This window comes from Apodemus sylvaticus, chromosome 8 (genome assembly GCF_947179515.1).
Source record: "Apodemus sylvaticus chromosome 8, mApoSyl1.1, whole genome shotgun sequence".
Taxonomy (NCBI): Eukaryota; Metazoa; Chordata; class Mammalia; order Rodentia; family Muridae; genus Apodemus; species Apodemus sylvaticus.
In genome coordinates this window covers 91877333-91894455 of record NC_067479.1, presented here as the reverse complement: position 1 = coordinate 91894455, position 17123 = coordinate 91877333, and the positions used below count along the sequence as shown (strand labels likewise).

The 17123-nt window shown below is 43.0% G+C and overlaps 1 protein-coding gene across 1 annotated transcript in view; it reads right to left on the bottom strand.

Annotated features, from left to right (window-relative positions):
- Erc2 (ELKS/RAB6-interacting/CAST family member 2) overlaps positions 1–17123 on the bottom strand; it is an 841184-nt gene that overhangs the window by 154544 nt on the left and 669517 nt on the right. The window contains 1 exon segment of the mRNA XM_052190312.1: positions 16422–16556. Within this exon segment, the coding sequence (XP_052046272.1) occupies positions 16422–16556 (135 nt within the window).

The following is a 17123-nucleotide window of genomic DNA, read 5'->3' as shown; positions in this document are numbered from 1 at the left end:
AAGAAAGAGAACAGTTTTCCCCAGAAATCTATAAAATGTATTATAACACATTGAAGTAGAATAATATATCCACTAATTTTCTAAAGACAGTTGGTTTTGGGGATGCACAGTATTTGGGGAACCTGTAAGATTAATAAGGGACAGGGACTTAACACTATTCTCTACACCTGCTTTGAGCGAATCAAGGTGTTCTATGGATCTCAGAGCTGGTTTTATTTTGAGACGGACACAGGAAACAGCACGGCCAATATCCTGAATCCTGCGTAGGCCAATCATCATTTCAGAAGAGATACAAGTGCAGACTAGCAAGCTAACATTTGCTTCTTGCAAAAAGAGCACGTCACAGAAGAGTCCTAAGCACCAGGACCCTTAAGGTCATCCTCCAAACTGTGGACCTGGCCTTTGCCTACACATCCTTGGCATGTGTGATGGAAAATGTCTCATGTTTGCTTTTCAATGTTAGAAACCCGTTACATTTAACATTGTCTTAGGTAAGTATACCTGTTATTGGCTTTCTTCCTATGTCATATCTTTCCAATGCTATGTTTCTCTTCATGTCTTTACTGGACAGGCTTTGATGATTTGACTCTTGCTGTCATTTTGGTGTCACCACCTCCTCATACTGACAAGCTTTCCTCCTGATCCCCTCAGCATCTAGAGTGTTCTTGCAAAAACTGCCTTCCCATTTACTCAGGAAGAAGAAGAGATGAAAGTTCTCAACTACAGGTTTCACTGGCATGCTGTGGCTCTGAGGGGGACATCTTTACTGTGCCTACAGATGTCCTACACCCAAACAAATTCTTGTTATTTCTTGCCACCAGAATTACCAAAGCCAAGTGGCATATCCATGAGACTTATAGCAGGTTAAACAAAGGAGTGAAACATGATAGTGAAACTGGTGCCTAAGGGTGAACCATACCAGTTCGGGGTTAAATTTTCATGAGCTGCACTGCCGTGCTATAGAAAGGCAGGCATTGAGAAAATACACACATCTTGTTATTCAGAGTCGTCTCAATGTTGATTCCCCGACACTGTGATATTTCATGTTTAACCCCCGAACAAAGACCTGCATGTGAAATATTTTCTGGCCAGAAAAAATTACCCTAGCTCAAAGTCTACCACATCCCTTGATCCGAACAAAATGACATATGCAGTGTCACCAAGATCAACGGCATACCCATGTCACCATACGAACATTCGACTCTGGGGTGGTAAACATTCATGGTGTATTGGAGAATAACAATTCCCAGCAGCCAGAGTTCAGTGTTCCATTTCTGTGTGGTATTTATACACACACCCCTACTCAATTACAGTCCAGAAAACAAAGCAAAGTAAAGTAAAGGGAGGCTTCTTCACTGCTAAGATCAGCTTTTCAAAAAAGCAAAAGCCCCCAATAAAATGCAATGTAAATCATTATTAATGCAAATCCTCTTAGAAGCACAAGTTTTAATAAAAACCACAGATTAAATACCACCAAGACCCCCTACAGCGACACATCCACTCTAACTCCCTAGAAGAGTTACAGTTGCTCATTCACCATGATTAGGCCTTGATCCTCATGTCTTCTTCAGAACTGCCACAGAAGGGGACAATGCAATGCATTCAACAGGCTTCTTAGAGATGACAACTTCAGCTCCATGAAGATAGATACTTTTATCATCCTTATTCCTTGCCAAACATTTGACACAACCTGAAGGACACGAGAGTCATACCATACTGGTATATCTGGTAAAGCAAGCAGTTGGCTGCAAACCACGACTGGAGGATTGCGTCAACCTTTTGAGTCTCCAATCATGCTTTAGAAGAGAGTATATGATTCCTAAGGGCACAGTTTACATTTGAAATGATAGAGAAACATTTGGATCTTGCCAAACCCAGCCCCAACAAGGCAGAGCAACAATGTGGTGGTATGGAGGGGTGGGGAGGCAAGGTGAGATGGACTGGGTTCTTGGGAATGTCAGAGCACGCGGCCATTCTGCGCTCATGGAACACAGCAGCAAGCACAGGACACAATCACAAAATCAGGGAGCACAATTGAGCACACACACACAATACAACACTAGAATGCAATCTATTTTTTGTTTGTTTTTTGTTTGTTTTTTTTTTTTTAAAGAGAAATGATAGAAAAGATGGTTTCTCACCCCTCAAAACAAAACTGGAGCTTTGGTTTACAGGCCCGGCTATGCCCATATGCCCTCCTCGTCATCCTGCGGCCGGCCCGAGGTAGGGAGGAGCACAGAGAGGAGGAGCGACAGAATGAAAGAAGAGAAGGTTAGTCACACCAACATGCACTGAAAAGCACATGAATCTGCACTTTTTGTTTCATCTTAAAGAACAAGGAAGAAAAAAAAAAACCATAGTAAGTTAAGTTCCACATCACTGGCTTGTCAAATGCATAACCAAGTTTGTATCTATGGCAACCCCACACAAAAACATTCCACCCTCTCAAGCTGTGACTCTGTCAAGATTGGATTAGGAGATTAAAATTAGTCTACATTAGCAGATGATTATTTTTTGGAAAGCATGCAATCTGAATTGCTTATGCCTAAGAAGTGGATTAAGCCTTTAAAGTAAGCAGAGAAGTAATTATAGTAATCAAATACCCTTAATTTCTTTTAAGCTTAAAGTATCAATAAAAGTTGAAGGAGAATTAAAAAAAAAAAAACTATTTGCCTAGGTAGGATACAATCTTTAGCATACATTGGTTATTTTACAATGCTTCTAGCACTCTACAATCTTAATTTTGGGGCTATATTTGGTGCTTTGGCATGTAGAAAGGTATAAAATGTTGAACAATTGATTTTACAATCAAAATTTTTTTTAAAAAACGAATATAAACTTTCATTTCTGAGGAATGCTTGCAGAAAGGATGTTGTTTAATCTAACATGTTCAGCTATGGATAGACAGAAAATCATTTGGCTTGTATTCTGGTTGAAAATATTTTCAAAATAGCTCTGGCCAATTTCTTCTTGTCGAGAAGTAGTCAATAAAGCAGGGAAACCAAATTCTTGAAGATAACAGTATATGCTTTATGGCAAAAGCCCCACTGTGAATAAGTCTCCTTGCCACAGAGTACATCTGAACAGCAGCTAAGGCAGAGCACTCCCCATATCTGAGAGCAGGGTGCTTTTCACAACACGCCAAAGACAACAGTTTGTCAGGATTTGGGTTTTGTTGTTGTTGCTGTTCTTTCTTTTGTATTTGTTTTGTTTCATTTCGAAAACTGGAAAGAGAAAAGAGACTAGGAAGGTTCCTTCACACTTGGGGCTGTACTACTCCAGGTGTGGGCTGGAGAAGTGGCTTGAATCATATGGAAATGGCGCTACCTTAGACCGGGAATTTCACACAACTCAGTATGTGCTTTCACATACATTAGTAAGCCGAGATAACTTTTTTTTATCTACTTGAGGATTTAGATGCACAGTCTTTGAACTGATTCCCAATACAGCTTTTTTCCCCTTTGTTTCTCTTGTGCATTTAAAATATTATTTTGAGAAAAGGTCCAGAGACATCAGACTGCCAAAAACAAAATAAAAAACAAAACAAAACAAACAAACAACAAAAAAAAGGGCAATGTTTCACAGAGCTTGAGAATCCCCCATGGGACTTGAGTCTATCAAGAGAGTTTGAACTGGATAAGTCAGTATGAATCTTCACTTGAGAGTTTTAATAGGAATATTCTGGCAGAAAACACGTGCAGTAATCAATTTGGGGGACTGTATGTATTTACTAGACAGTGTTCTGCCAACAGACTTCTTTATCCCTCTAGGACTGAGGAGAGTGTATTGTCACACTCACTGAATTGCCTCTCTATCTCTCGAGAAAAGCCAACTTGGTGTTCCTTTTCATGTTAATAAAGAGGAAAATTTTCCAGCAGGACACCCCAGGGCAGTATTAAGCAAGCTTTGGGGACCTAGCAACCTGTACAACTCAGGGCAGAATTTTTCAGTGTGTGTGTGTGTGTGAACATATTCCCTGAATATGTTTACATATTCTTTGACTTTCATCATAAGGCTCTTGATCCCCAAAGTCACTTCTGTAGGAAAACTCCCAGGCATGGAAAGATGCTACAATTTGCCAGTTACAAAACAAAATTGGCGGTTTTCTGTAAAATGTAGCCCACAGCCCCTGCTGACCGCTTCCTAAATGGCTGTCAAATAACCTTGCTTGCAGAGCAATGAATTTCATTTTGCATTTAAAACCCAACAGCACATTTACATGGAGTTTGTTCCAAGTCCATTCGTATAGGATTTCAATTTCAAAAGAAGAAAAGAAAAAGAAAGCCAACGCCACCAAAATCTGCCCCTGCTTTCCGCATAGTGACGTGTGGGCCAATGCAAATCACTTTTAGCAAATTAAATACATTAAAGAGTGGTAATTAATTATGATTGAAACAGACAGGAGCTGTAGCTTGAAAATATACACTGCCAATATCACTACTGTTCCTCGTCCACCGTAGGAATAAGAAGGAACTCCCAGATGTCGAGAGTTATTAAAAACCAGATGTTGAGATCCACGTCTCGTACGCTAGTGAATAAAGTAAAGAAATATGACAGCCCAACATAAACTCAGTGAACATTTAACATGGTAGAAATGTGGACAGATTCCTCTCATGAACTGAGAATATGATGCATTTTAAAATAGTTCATTTTCAACGTTGAACAAGGTTTTAGAAGAAAAATAGAAAGGTAAAGAGTGGCCATTTCTTGTCTTTCTTGTCTTTAAACATAAACATGAACTGACCCTCATCGCCAAGTGCTTTGGGTCAGAGTGAGTGTCCACTTGAGCAATACAAAACAAAGATGCAGGCGCTAATCTGCCAGGCAGCTTCATGTCTTCCAAACATTTGCAGCTGGCTGACTGCTCTCTGCTTGCCTCTCTTTATGCAAATATTAAGCTCTTTAGAAACCTTACCCTACAAAAATGTAAATCCGAACCTCAGAAAAAACAAGAACAAATATCAACAAAACCTATATATATCTGCCCGATCCCTAACTTGCTACCACATTATTTAGGGATGCTTGGAGTTTTAAAATGCATCTACTGAGCCTGTTTCCTCTTCTGGTGATTCTGTTTCTAGATCTACTTTGCAGTGGCTTTTCTAGATGCTGACTGGTGTTTGATCCCTGGTGTGTCCTCTGTGAGCAATTGCTCTGTAGGAAATTGCCAAGATATCTGGATGGGAAGAGACGGCTCTGGTCCATCAGCATCTGTTTGCTTTTGTCTACAGCATCTGAAGCTGGGAACATGCTCTGTGGATTAAAGCCCAGAGAAGAGAGACCTCAAAACAGCCAGTTCTGAGGTTAGGGGAGGCTTAAATGTCAAACAACCCCAGGAGGCATCTACAGCTTCAAGAACAATGAGACAGACAAGAAGCCTGGATGGAAGCCCCACAGTCCAGATGCCCGCTCTCATGGGATTCTCTAAATACTGAGATAAAACAAATTCCTGCCCAGATGTGCTGTTCACTGTTGGTTTGTTGATGACAAGATCTAGAAGCAGAGGAACTAAGTCATTGTTGACAAGTCAAAGGTTTGCTATTGTGTATGAGTATATATGTATGTGCGTGTGTTTGCGTGTGTGTGTGTGGGGGGGAGGAGGCATTTATTAGCTCATCAAGAAAGTTCTGAACAGGAATCTGATAGCCTGGCATGATAAACAACCTAGGCTAAGCCTTTAATTGGTCTCGATCTTTAAATGCTAGGTACAGCAGGTAGGCAAAAACGGAGCCTATCACTGGGCATGTTTTTTAAAACATCAGTAGTCCTTTTGGGGTTATTAGATTGATTGTTTTTCCTTAAAACTAGAAGATTAAGTTTCTAATGAAGACTTTTATCATCATACCCATCTCAGCTAGAAAAGAGGGTGGAATCAAGGGAGAGCCCCTTTCAATGAGTAGCTCATGGTCTTTGTGGGAACTTCACCACTATCTGTAAGGAAGTTAGCCTCACCTTCTGTTCAGATCTTACTGTGTGGGATCACGTCAGTGTGAACCATTTCAAGATTTTCCCTGACCCCTACTTTTGATCATAGGTTCTCTGAAACTTCATGTCACAAAAGCAGGGCTATGGTGTGGGGCTTATAACAAGTACTGAGCCTAGGTTCCTAAAAATCATATCCTCTTGATATTTCTACCTGTGGGGTATATGAAGGCAAACCAGCTTGACTGTTCAAGTCCAAATTGTCCCCCTAAAGACTGCTTAGTCTTTTATCTGTCCTGCCCAGGAATGCCCAAGGATCAGAACTTTATCCAAGTGATGGAGTCAGGTATAGCTGTGACCTCATACATCCCCTGCAGGAGCCACTGGCAGACATGTTCCCCCAAAGACTAAGAAAGCCTCAGGCAGGCTCACATAGATGGTCTTGCTTGGTAGGTATAAACACCTGCTCATTTCTGTGCTGTTTCAAAGCTATCAGTGCCTCCTCTAGGCCAGAGAGAGTGCCAACAGCCTTCTTTTTTTTTTTCTCCACCAAGTTTCAAGATAGGCACCAGACACACAGGTGTCAGGTAGCTTTTCGTATAGATATAAGAAGTTGAGCTGAGAGGAAGACAAGGCAAACCACCAAAGAACACCTGGCAGGGTGCTGTGGAGCCAAGGTAAAATTCCAGGCTGCTCAAGTGCAAACGTGACCTGTTCTGCCTCTGCTAGGGCTGAACCCTCAAGAGCCCATTTGGATCTTCCTTGGTGGAGTGGCTTGACTCTGTGTGCATATGTGTGTACATAGCTCTACTCTAAAGAACTCTGGAATGTGCACTGCCCTCCTCCCCAGAGGTTGATGGTCCCAGCTGAAGGATGAGGCTACAACCTAGGTGTGGTCCTCTGACGCCTGGAAGAAAAAGGTCCTCACAGGCCATGAGACTTGTTCCCATGGCCATAACAGCAGTACCTCAGCAAAAATTTAAACATCCCTGTCGGGAAGGACAGTGTCTTCAGTCCCTTTGGCGGGTTATCAGCCATAGGAACCAAGCAGACATTTATAAATGAGTAGAGAACGCTGCCTGGCTTTCCGCTGTGCTGGTGAGGATCCCTGCACACGTCTCCACAGAATGCTCCAGCTTTTCCATCCTTTTCTGCTTCACTCTTCTCACCCTACCTAGCCAAGGAGAACGCTTCCTTGGCTGACTGAGAGATGCCTGGTGTGATCCATGCTTGGAAAGGCACAAGGGGGCACCTCTCCGGGGAGAGGAAACTGCATAGTCTGTAGAGCCACGTCGGCTGGAGCTCAGCAAGCCTGGGGGAAAGGCCACTCCAGAGATACTCTTGCCAAGACACCAAGAACATTATAGATGCTTTGGTGGCAGCCCTGCCCACTCATTTTGAGCTTGGCATCTTTGGGCACTCACTCGAAATTTCTAGTACCATAAAAGAACTTTTTCATATTTCTTTCAAGAGGAAGAAATTCAGAGAAGCCAGTCCCTGGTGAACAGATCCAGTTCTCTGGGCTGAAGCGGAAACTGCTGGGAAGCTCTCTATTGGCCGATAATATTGTTTGGGAATGTGAAGTCAACATCTGCTAAGGGCCGAGCCACTGCCAGATAGCCATAAAAAGGGACAGGAGCGAAGACAGGCTTTATTTTTGCTTCTTCATCTATCAGTCATTAACACTTGGCTTTGTTAAACACAGTAAAAATTATGTTTTGAACATCGCTCTGGTTGGATTATTTCCTGGCTGGTGGGCCACCAAATCTCTCTCTCTCTCTCTTTTTTATCTTTCCTTAGTTGCTTACAAAGAAAAAAAGTGGGACCCGTGTGGTTCCCATACTTCATAGGGTGCTGGGAGAACTACATTGCAGAATGAAAATTCAACTGCTTCAAACTTGGCACATAGTTTGTGTTGGGAACATTCGGGAGTTTCTCGCCATGAATTAACAAATTGAGTGCTGTAACTCCAACACTGTTCTATACAATGCGTGTGTGGAAAGGAGCTAATACTACAGAGAGCCATGCTTAAACATTTTAACATCATCTCCAGGCTGCAAAGCTAGAGCTTCCTCAGCTCATTAATGGATAGACGTTGAATCAGAATGTGTCGGGTGCCATTATTTTATGAGTGAGTTACATATATGTAAATAACTTTCAGGTTTTGTGAGTGAGTGCAGTGTATATTAAAAGATGCCTCCAGCTCCTTCTCCTCAGCTGTTCCCTTATCTCTGAAGAGCTGCAAGTGCCTGGAGTGTGTAAGTCAAACATGATCCTTATTACATCAGTTAAAGGGGGTTGAGGGAGAGGCAGTGGTATTCAGCAATATAAAATGGATTTCCTGGCTTCCCAGCACTTCAAGGTTGGCCACCCCCTTTCAATAGAGAGCTGACATGCCGCCTGTTAGACAAATGGGACTGGATTAAGGCAGCACATTGAAAGAGAACCCAGCCTCTGATGTTGCCAAGCCTGAGTTCCACCTACAGACAGGCTGGGGAGTGTGGGCTGGGCCTGGAAGCCCCACTGACTGGAAAGACAGGGCAACAAATCTCTTAATGAAGCCCTAATACTGCGAACACAATGTAAAACTAAAACAAACCAGTACAGAGAAAAAGCCCTGCTCTACCCTAAGCAGAGCAAGAGCAGAATCCTGAACAGGGGCTAGCCTCCTGTGACTGAAACCCTTTCCTGTCCAGAGTGTCTCTGCATACCAAGCAGCTATGTTCTTTTTTCCCACACATTAAGACCATCTCTGCCAGGTTTATCAGGGTTTGCCTCAAGTGCTTACACAAGAGGAATTAACATCACACCCAGATTAAAGAGCTCTGGCAATAATCTGCAAAGCCAGTTTCCCAGTGTCTGCTAACCAGCCTCCTTTCCTGGCTTGGAATGGTTGGGTGAGCATGGAACTGCCAGTTGAGGAAAGAGGCACTTAAACCACCTCTCCCGACAACAGCACTCATCCCATCTCTTTACCTGTGGCCTCCAGAGCATCTGCTCTTAAAAGTAAGCAAACAAATAGACGTCCACCTTCCCTTCCCAATGGTGAGAAGATGGCACAGGCCATTTGGCACATATTTTAGTGGCTTTGAGAACTTCTGAACAGCATTGTGGAGACCACAGGAAGGTGGGGTTTGTGCTGTCTTTTTAGCTCACATGTTTATTTTTGCAATCTGCTGAGTTTTAAACACCGTGTCTTCCAATCTACTCATGACCAAAGAAGGGCTGGGAAAGAAGCCAGGGGCTTATAGACCCCAGGTCCACGAACCTACGAGGCTATCTCTGGCTCCATTGGAGAGATCTGGCCGGGGAATGGCAGTGGTAGAGATCTCTGAACCCCTTTCCCATCCAATAAACAGCAGCACCCAGAGGAGAGCTCTTCATGGGCTGTTGGCTTTGAAGCCAAAGGTCAAGGCTTCTTTCAGAAAGTGGCCATGAAATCAAATTTGCAACACATGCAACAAACAAACAAAAAACCAAACAAATAAACAAAAGGAAAGCTGTCCCTCAGGCAAACTTTAGACATGTGAGCTAAGATGCAGGGAGAACTAGAAATTATTAGAGTGAGACTAGAGCCTCACTTCTCCTCTCCTCTCCTCCTCTCTCCTACCTTTCCCCCTCCTCTCCTTTTTCTTTTCCCTCCCTCCCTCCCTCCTTCCCTCTTTCTCTCCCCCTCACCCCTGCTGTTCTAGAACTACATTTTTGTAAATCTAAAACACAGTGGTTAAATTTTTCTTCCAGGTAGTAAACATCAAAATATATTTATACACACACATCTACAGGAGAGAAATTTCTAGTTAAACATGATTGTGTGAGATTCTTCCATATGTGGAGACGTACTCAGTTCATCCTGACACATAGCGATACATACATATATACACACAGGACTCTGTGTATACATTTGCCCCACACCCATTTAACCTCAAAACATAAATTCTTTTTTTCCTTTCCTAAGCAAAAGCTAAGAATAACAACTTTATGTATAGAATTCATCTTCTGGGGGCCACAGAGCACACTGAACCCTGTCAGAACTCCAAGGGCTTTGCTGGAGCTACTCTACTATTGAAAGCAAGTGGACTCCAATCACAGGCCTAATCTCCCATTTCACAAAGGGCTGAGGGGTCTCGGGTTCTCCAATGGCTTTGTCAGAAGTCATGGGGACCAGAAGGCAGACTGGAACTGCTGATTGTCTTGGGGATGTGGCTCTATCAAATTCACATTGACTCAAATGTAAAAGGGACGCTTGTGGGGTTTGCCAGACAGAAAGCCGATGGGGCCTGAATAAGTCATCTTCCTGCAGCCATGACCTTGGAGAGGGACTACTTGTCTCTGTTGGCTTTAAATTCAATTCCCCTTCCACAGGAATACTTTGAGGAGCCTGAGTACTCTACCTAAAGCAGGTACTCAGGGCTCAGGTGTGAGCTGTATGTGAGGCAGGAGGGTGAGAAGGCAATACCTCTCCTCTTATTTCCAAAGTTAAGCAAACTTAGAGATCTTTGGTGTGTGGAAAGAGGGAAATGAGGACACATTTGGGATCTAGAAGCCTCAAAACTAAGGCAATAAGTGCCGCGGTCCCTGAAGTAGGGCATAGGTCCAGTCCCCTGGGCATCAGGCTCTGTGTTAAAGCATCACAGCTCAGACACAGGGCATGCTGAGAGCATTTGCAGTAGCCAATGGCAGCAGAGGGAGGACCAGTGATGACTGTAGCTGAGGACAGGGTCTGGAGACTTGCCAAGTAAAATGGGCCAAATATTTGTGCAATCAATTTTCTGGGGATAGATTTGCAGAGCAAGCCTTCTAATATTAGAATTCAATACGAGAAGGCCTGCATCTGCCTGGACTAGTCACTACCTGAAAGTATCCCAATTTTCTCGAATGAAAGATAAGCCTGGACTGAGGGAAAAGACCTCAACTTTGCTTTGAAAACTTTGCATTTGTTCGGCTCCCAGGTGTGCCAAGGGTCAAAGGTGAGTTTGCAGTGGAATATGGGTCCTGGTAGTCATCTATGAAGAGGGTCCCATGGTCCACAGAACACTCCCATTCTGGTTTAGTTTTGCTTCTACTTGAGAATCACTGTCTGGTGATCCCACGGCAATAGCAGAGTTTGCAAGAAGTCTTATTTTTGTCAACAAAGGGACAGCTAGAATAGAGAAGCATAAAGGGGATCAGGGAAAATCGTGTGGGAGTGGAATGAGGGGAATAAGGACATGGCTGCAGGGAAAATCACGTAGGAGTGGAATGAGGGGAATAAGGACATGGCCGCAGAAGATTAGACAGCAAGCAGCAAAAGCTGGGGCAAATGGGAAAGAAATCTATGAGGTATTTGTGCTATTAAGTTCATCAGGGAAGGAAAAACACATTTGCATTCTAGGAACAGTGGGGCAGATTGGCCATGCCAGCACAGATGGATGTATCTGCACAGAAAAGTCTATATGGAGAGCCACAGGTTTTGTAACCAGTATATCTACAGGCATGAATACTTGCCTTGGCTTGGAAGATTTTGAGTTTCTCATGTTTATTTTTTAGTGATTTTTTTTTAAATAAGGAATTTATCTTAGTTTTTATTTATGTGTGTCTGTGTGTACATGTCTGTAGAGGGTAAGGTATACACATGTGAGTGCAGGTACCCATGTAGGCCAGAAGGGGGCGTTGGATCCCTAGAACTGGAGTTACAGGTTGTTCTAAGCCACTCAACTCAATACTGGGCATTGAACTCAGGTCCTCTAGAGGAGCTCTTAATCACTGAGATATTTCTCCAGTCCAGCTAAGTGTCTGTAGATCATGAGTAATTTCTTCAAATACCACTTCTTAACCTGCATAACAGGGACATGTCCATCTGCCCTTCTTTTTCATATATATTATGTAATGTATATACCATTCAGAAAACATTTATTGAATGTGTACTCCGGGGTCAGAGATGTATATATGTGTTTTGCAAGAGGCAAAAAGAACATTAACATAAAACTTAATCACCTATTTTACTTTAATTCTAATAAGTATTATGTCTCCATATTTGTGGAATCTATGTCCCTCCTAGAGAAATAGGGTTTCTGTATGTAAATTTAAACTTTCAAGATCTGGAAATCATTTACGGTAGCAAAACTCACTTTGCCTCCAGTTCCTGTGCTTGGGTATTTTCATTCAGTGAATGGGGGCAGGGAAAGACAGGAAATTCTTCTCCTGGGCTTCAAAAAGTATTGCCTACTTCAGGTCTAAGATGCTCAGGCTCTGCACCCCACTTTCATGCTATAATCAAAGCCTCAGGTGTCTGTCCATGTAGAGGCATGTAGAATGAGCAAGCACTGACACCCGGGCCTGTAAAGATGCCACATCCCACTCAGCATATGGGATAGAAATGTGGGGATTCCTGGGCACACGAGGGGCAAGCTGACATGACCTGACTGTGCTGCATGTCACTGTGCTGTGTAGCTTTCTCAATGATGGGGTTAGAACAAATTTAAGAGGCAACAACAAGATTTTACTAAAATATGCCTTTTTCAGGGGCAGTAAAAGTTATAAGATACCCCACCCCAAAGGCAGAAAGACTTGGTATCGCTGATTTACCTTAAGGCAGAGAAAGACACTATGTAAATTAAATACCAGACAACACTGGTGACTACAGGTGCAGGGGTATTTAGGAGAAATTGTGCTAGCACTTTGTCTTGCAAAATGGATCTTGGTAATGTCAATACGAGTTGACTCACTAGCATGTCTCCAGCATATCCGTTTACTTTGCTCTTTATTACATCATGGGAAATACTTGTTGTGTACTTTGTGGCTATTTCTTGGCTTATGGGGGTTTCCTATATTTATTTCTCCATTATTGGGGTACTCTTTTCTGCTTGGACATATTTGAGGATGGGAGTCATCCTGGGGTTGCCAGCCTCTAGATCTTAACTGTTCCACTTTCAGGTAGGGGTTAGATGGTTTGACTCAAACTGTGCCATGGGTTCTCTGATTGCTCCTTCACATTCTCCCACACTCCTTGAGCTGCTTTGTGATCACCGAAGGTTGATGTATTTATGACCGGCCTTGATTTCTATGGCTTCACCATAAATGGCTCCCATAGCTCAGATCTTCACTGTTCTGATTGAGACAACTCACTCTCCAGGAAATACACAGAAGACGCATTTCCACTTTCCACTGTGTTAATTGCTAGGGATAGGGCCTAAAGTCTCTTCCTTTCCATGAAGCACTGCTGGAAATAGCATCTGTCTTTTTTTAAACTAGGTAGCTTCTCTTTTTTCCCACCTGAATGCCTGAGAATACTATTTCTCAAAGCACAGATGTTACAAAAACAATTTTTTTTTAAACCATGATCAAATAAGTCTGGGAAATGCTGGATTAAATAAAATTATAGCGCTTTCTTTCTTATATGCCATTTTAGATCCCTTGATCTGCTAATGGCACCGGGATGTTAGGAGACAGAGTTAAAATGTGCAGTACTTTTCCGAAATTCTTGGCCCACCATTGTCCAAGACTTCCCTCATGGGACTAATGTTCTAGAAGTTACTTGGGGAAACATGAGTTTAGACGTAAAATGCTTAGATTTGGTTTCTTTCAAAGAGAAATCAAAAATTTACAGTAAAGGGCAAAGGGACAGGAGAGAAATGGAAAAAGAATATAGTTCTGCAAGTGCCTGGCTATCCTTGTGTTCCCTGAGGGAGGGAAATGAGTTTCTCTGGCAATATAGAAAAGTGACTGATTTTTCATAGTTCCTCACTTTCATGTGTTCTGGTCTTGCCCTACACTTCAAGAAAAAAGGGGAAGGGTTTGAAATGGCTGCATATCTAGAAGACACAGACAGCTGACCCTGGTGTCTATTAGAAGGCCAGGGCTGGAAGACTTACAGGAAGACATCCTTTCCCTTTAAGTCAGCTCAGCTGACTTAGCATCGTGGACATTAAATGGAATCTCACCCAAATTAGCTCTGTGTCTAGACTGTCAGGGTGGCACCTTCTGATATAGGGCTCTCATTTTCTGTTAAGAAGTAGCTCTAGCCTCTAGGATGTCACTGTACATGGCCTATAGAGTCATGCATAGGGATTGTAATCAGTTGGGAGAGGCTTTGTACTTTTTCACAACTGCTACATTTTGTGACTGAACTCCTTAACGATGCCCCTGTTGATATTAGGTCATTGATATGAGTGCAGGGGAAGACACCATTTCCTAAATCTGGAGGCAGCCATGGTCTAACAGGGAATCTCACTTAGGAGGTCTAGTAATTCCATTTCTGGTGATAACCAAATATTACACAAGAGGTCCGTGCTTAACTCTCCCTTGCCCACTGGATTGACTGAAGCCTGGCAGCCTTGGTGATCCCAACTTAAAACTATAAAAGTCCTCTCCTAGGTAAGGCTATTTTCCTTCTACCATAAGCTGTAAGCTCAGAAACCTTGGCCAAGCTTCAGCCTTTAACCTATCTTGTTATGATTGACATGAACAAGAAAAAACCAGTAAGTAGACACTAGGGACCTAGATTGTCATGCTAGGGCTGAAGAGCAAGCACGAGGATAGGGCTTTATCTTGACTGTGTGGCCTCTCCAGGCTCTGTATAGGTCTGGCATGGGACATGTGCTCCGGGGATTAGCTGAGAGAGCGAGCCACTAGTAACCAGAATCTAGCCAGGTAGCCTTCCTTCTGGAGCATGGGATTTTTTCCTGAAGAAGGATACAGGTTCTATCTCTGTGCCCAAGTGTTGTTCAGGGCATTCGCTGACTTCAGTAGTGACAAAGGTATGTCCAAGGGCCCTAGGACATGTCTTAGGCAGACAGTTCTGGGAATGTTAACTAATTTTGGAGCCTTGATATTACAGGATCATTACTGCCCTGTGGTAACCTTTAGTGATGTAGACACAGGAGGGACTAACTGAGCAGGCAAGACACTCCAGTGCCAATCCCTGGAGAAGTGTCAGGAGGTCAGATGTTGTGAGAAGTACTATTCACAAAGCAGACAGATTTGATCTGGTCACCATTTCTGGCAGGGCATATTAGGACACGGGTCTCTGCTATATCAACAGGTCCATGGGTGACTCATTCTGGTTCTTCCTGGTGCCTTTCCACCATCTCTGTTACTATGTGGGGGAGATGGAGGTCCAGGATGGCCTTCTGGCATTCATGGCTCAGGAGGACTACCAAGGAACAAAGGGCAGTGTGCCAAAGGGCAGTAAGAAAAGCCAGTGTGATCTCAGATATGCTGGGATGAGCAGGTGTGGGCATGTGGTAGTAGGGAGAAAAACTGATATAGAAAACCAAACAAGATCAAGGATGGGTAAGGTAATGACATACAATAAATCTTTCTACTTTCCAGGTCACCAAACTCTAAAGCTGTTTCAGAGGGCTGCGGTCCAAGCACTGGGGCTTTTCTGCATGCGGCTTTGGAAATCCGCAAATCCCATGAGGAAACCTTCTTCAGTGCTGGGTTCTCTGATGGTAAGTTCTTCAGGGTGCAAAGGTCACAATTTCCATGGTTTGTGCTTTATATAACTGGCTGCCCCCCCTGGAGTTTTATTTCCTGCAAAACATACTAAGGACAAGACTTTAACTAGCTTCTTCGGTGTGCCCATGATTTGAAGGGAGAGAAGAGAGGCCTCTGAATACAAGGCAAACCCTCCCCAGCAAACACTGATGCATTCTCTACATGCAGTTAATACCACAGTGCTTCTTGCCAGTGTCTGAGATACTCTGGCTTCCATATGCCTTTTCCTAATCCCACCCATCTTATGAAATTTATTGTACAAACCATATGATGATCCTACATTACAAAAGTACAATAAAAGAAAAAGAAAACTATTAATATTGACTATATTGTCCTGCTTAATTTGTACCTAAGTTCATAATTTGCATATGAATCACCTTCAGGAGTTTTATTACTGAACAGTATAGTTTTTGCATAGTGGATGAGTATGGACCCAGTTGAAAACTGCAGGTGTTTTTCTCTCTTTTTTAGTTTTGTCATTTGGTCTTTTTATTTGCTCTACTCTGTCAAGGAAGAAGGTAGGCTCCAAACCAAATAAACCGGACTCCTTGACATCGCCAACAAAAAGGGCAGCGAAGTTGATTCTGTTTTTGGCATTTTACCTCACCACTAACTCGCATCACTGAGAGCTTCTGCAGGAGAGAGCTCAGAAAACCCAAGGTTTCTCTGGTTGCCAAGCTCTTGGGAATCAAGTGCTTTCTTTTAAAACTTGCAAAGACACATTCCAAAGTAACTAGCCATGAGATATGAGCCAGCACTAAGCTGCATAACCAGGAAAGAAGAAAGGAGGGGAGGAAAGAAAATGCATAATATAAACAAGAAAAGACAAAACCTTAAAGAGGAAGGAGAAAGGAAAACATTTAGATTCCTTGAGTGATGGAAATAAATACCAAAGCTATTAGTTTCAGTTCAAAGAACGTATCACTTTATGCTGTTTATTATTTCTTGAGGATTATTTATTTTATCTTAAAATATCCAAAGCCTAAGAGGGGGTCCTAGAGGTAAGCAGCAATGAAACTGACCTGGTCCGGAGAGGGCCTGTGGTTGGAATGCTGTGACCTCCCAGGAGACCGGTGGTGGTGGTGATGGTGGTGGTGGTGGTAATGGTGATGGTCTTCATCATAATTGTCTGCCATCAGCTTCATCCTATTCTGGGTCTATGCAAAAGGAAAACCAGGGAAGGCACCATTAGGAGCTAGACGACAAGCCCAATTGACCCAGGACACAAAGACCTCAGCACCTACAAGGAGTGCTCCATTTACATCAATCCAGAAGTTCTCATTTTCAGGCACATTGAAATGTAATAAAGGTGCTATGCCATTAGCTTTGGCAAGGGAAGTTTTAATCAGACCCTTGGAGCTAGCTAGGTAACACCTTATATGTCAATGTACTTTTTAAGAGGGAGACAAACACATGGTAAGGTATAGTCAAAGAGATCCAGAGTGAACGTACAGTCACAAGGTGCCCACAGTCACATCCTACACTCTAGAGAAGGCTCCCAGGAGGCCCTGGAAGGAATGCTTGGGGAGGGATGTGTGGAGTCACAGAATGCTCTCACAGGACAAGGCAGGGAAGTGCATGCCAAATGCAGGAGCACTGATGGAGATGGCTCACTGCTACAATGGTGACTTCTCAGGAAAGGGTGTCTACAGATATTTCAGCGGCCATTGTTTGAGAGAATTGGTGCAATGTTGGTAGAAAACAAGCTGACTGCTCTAATCATG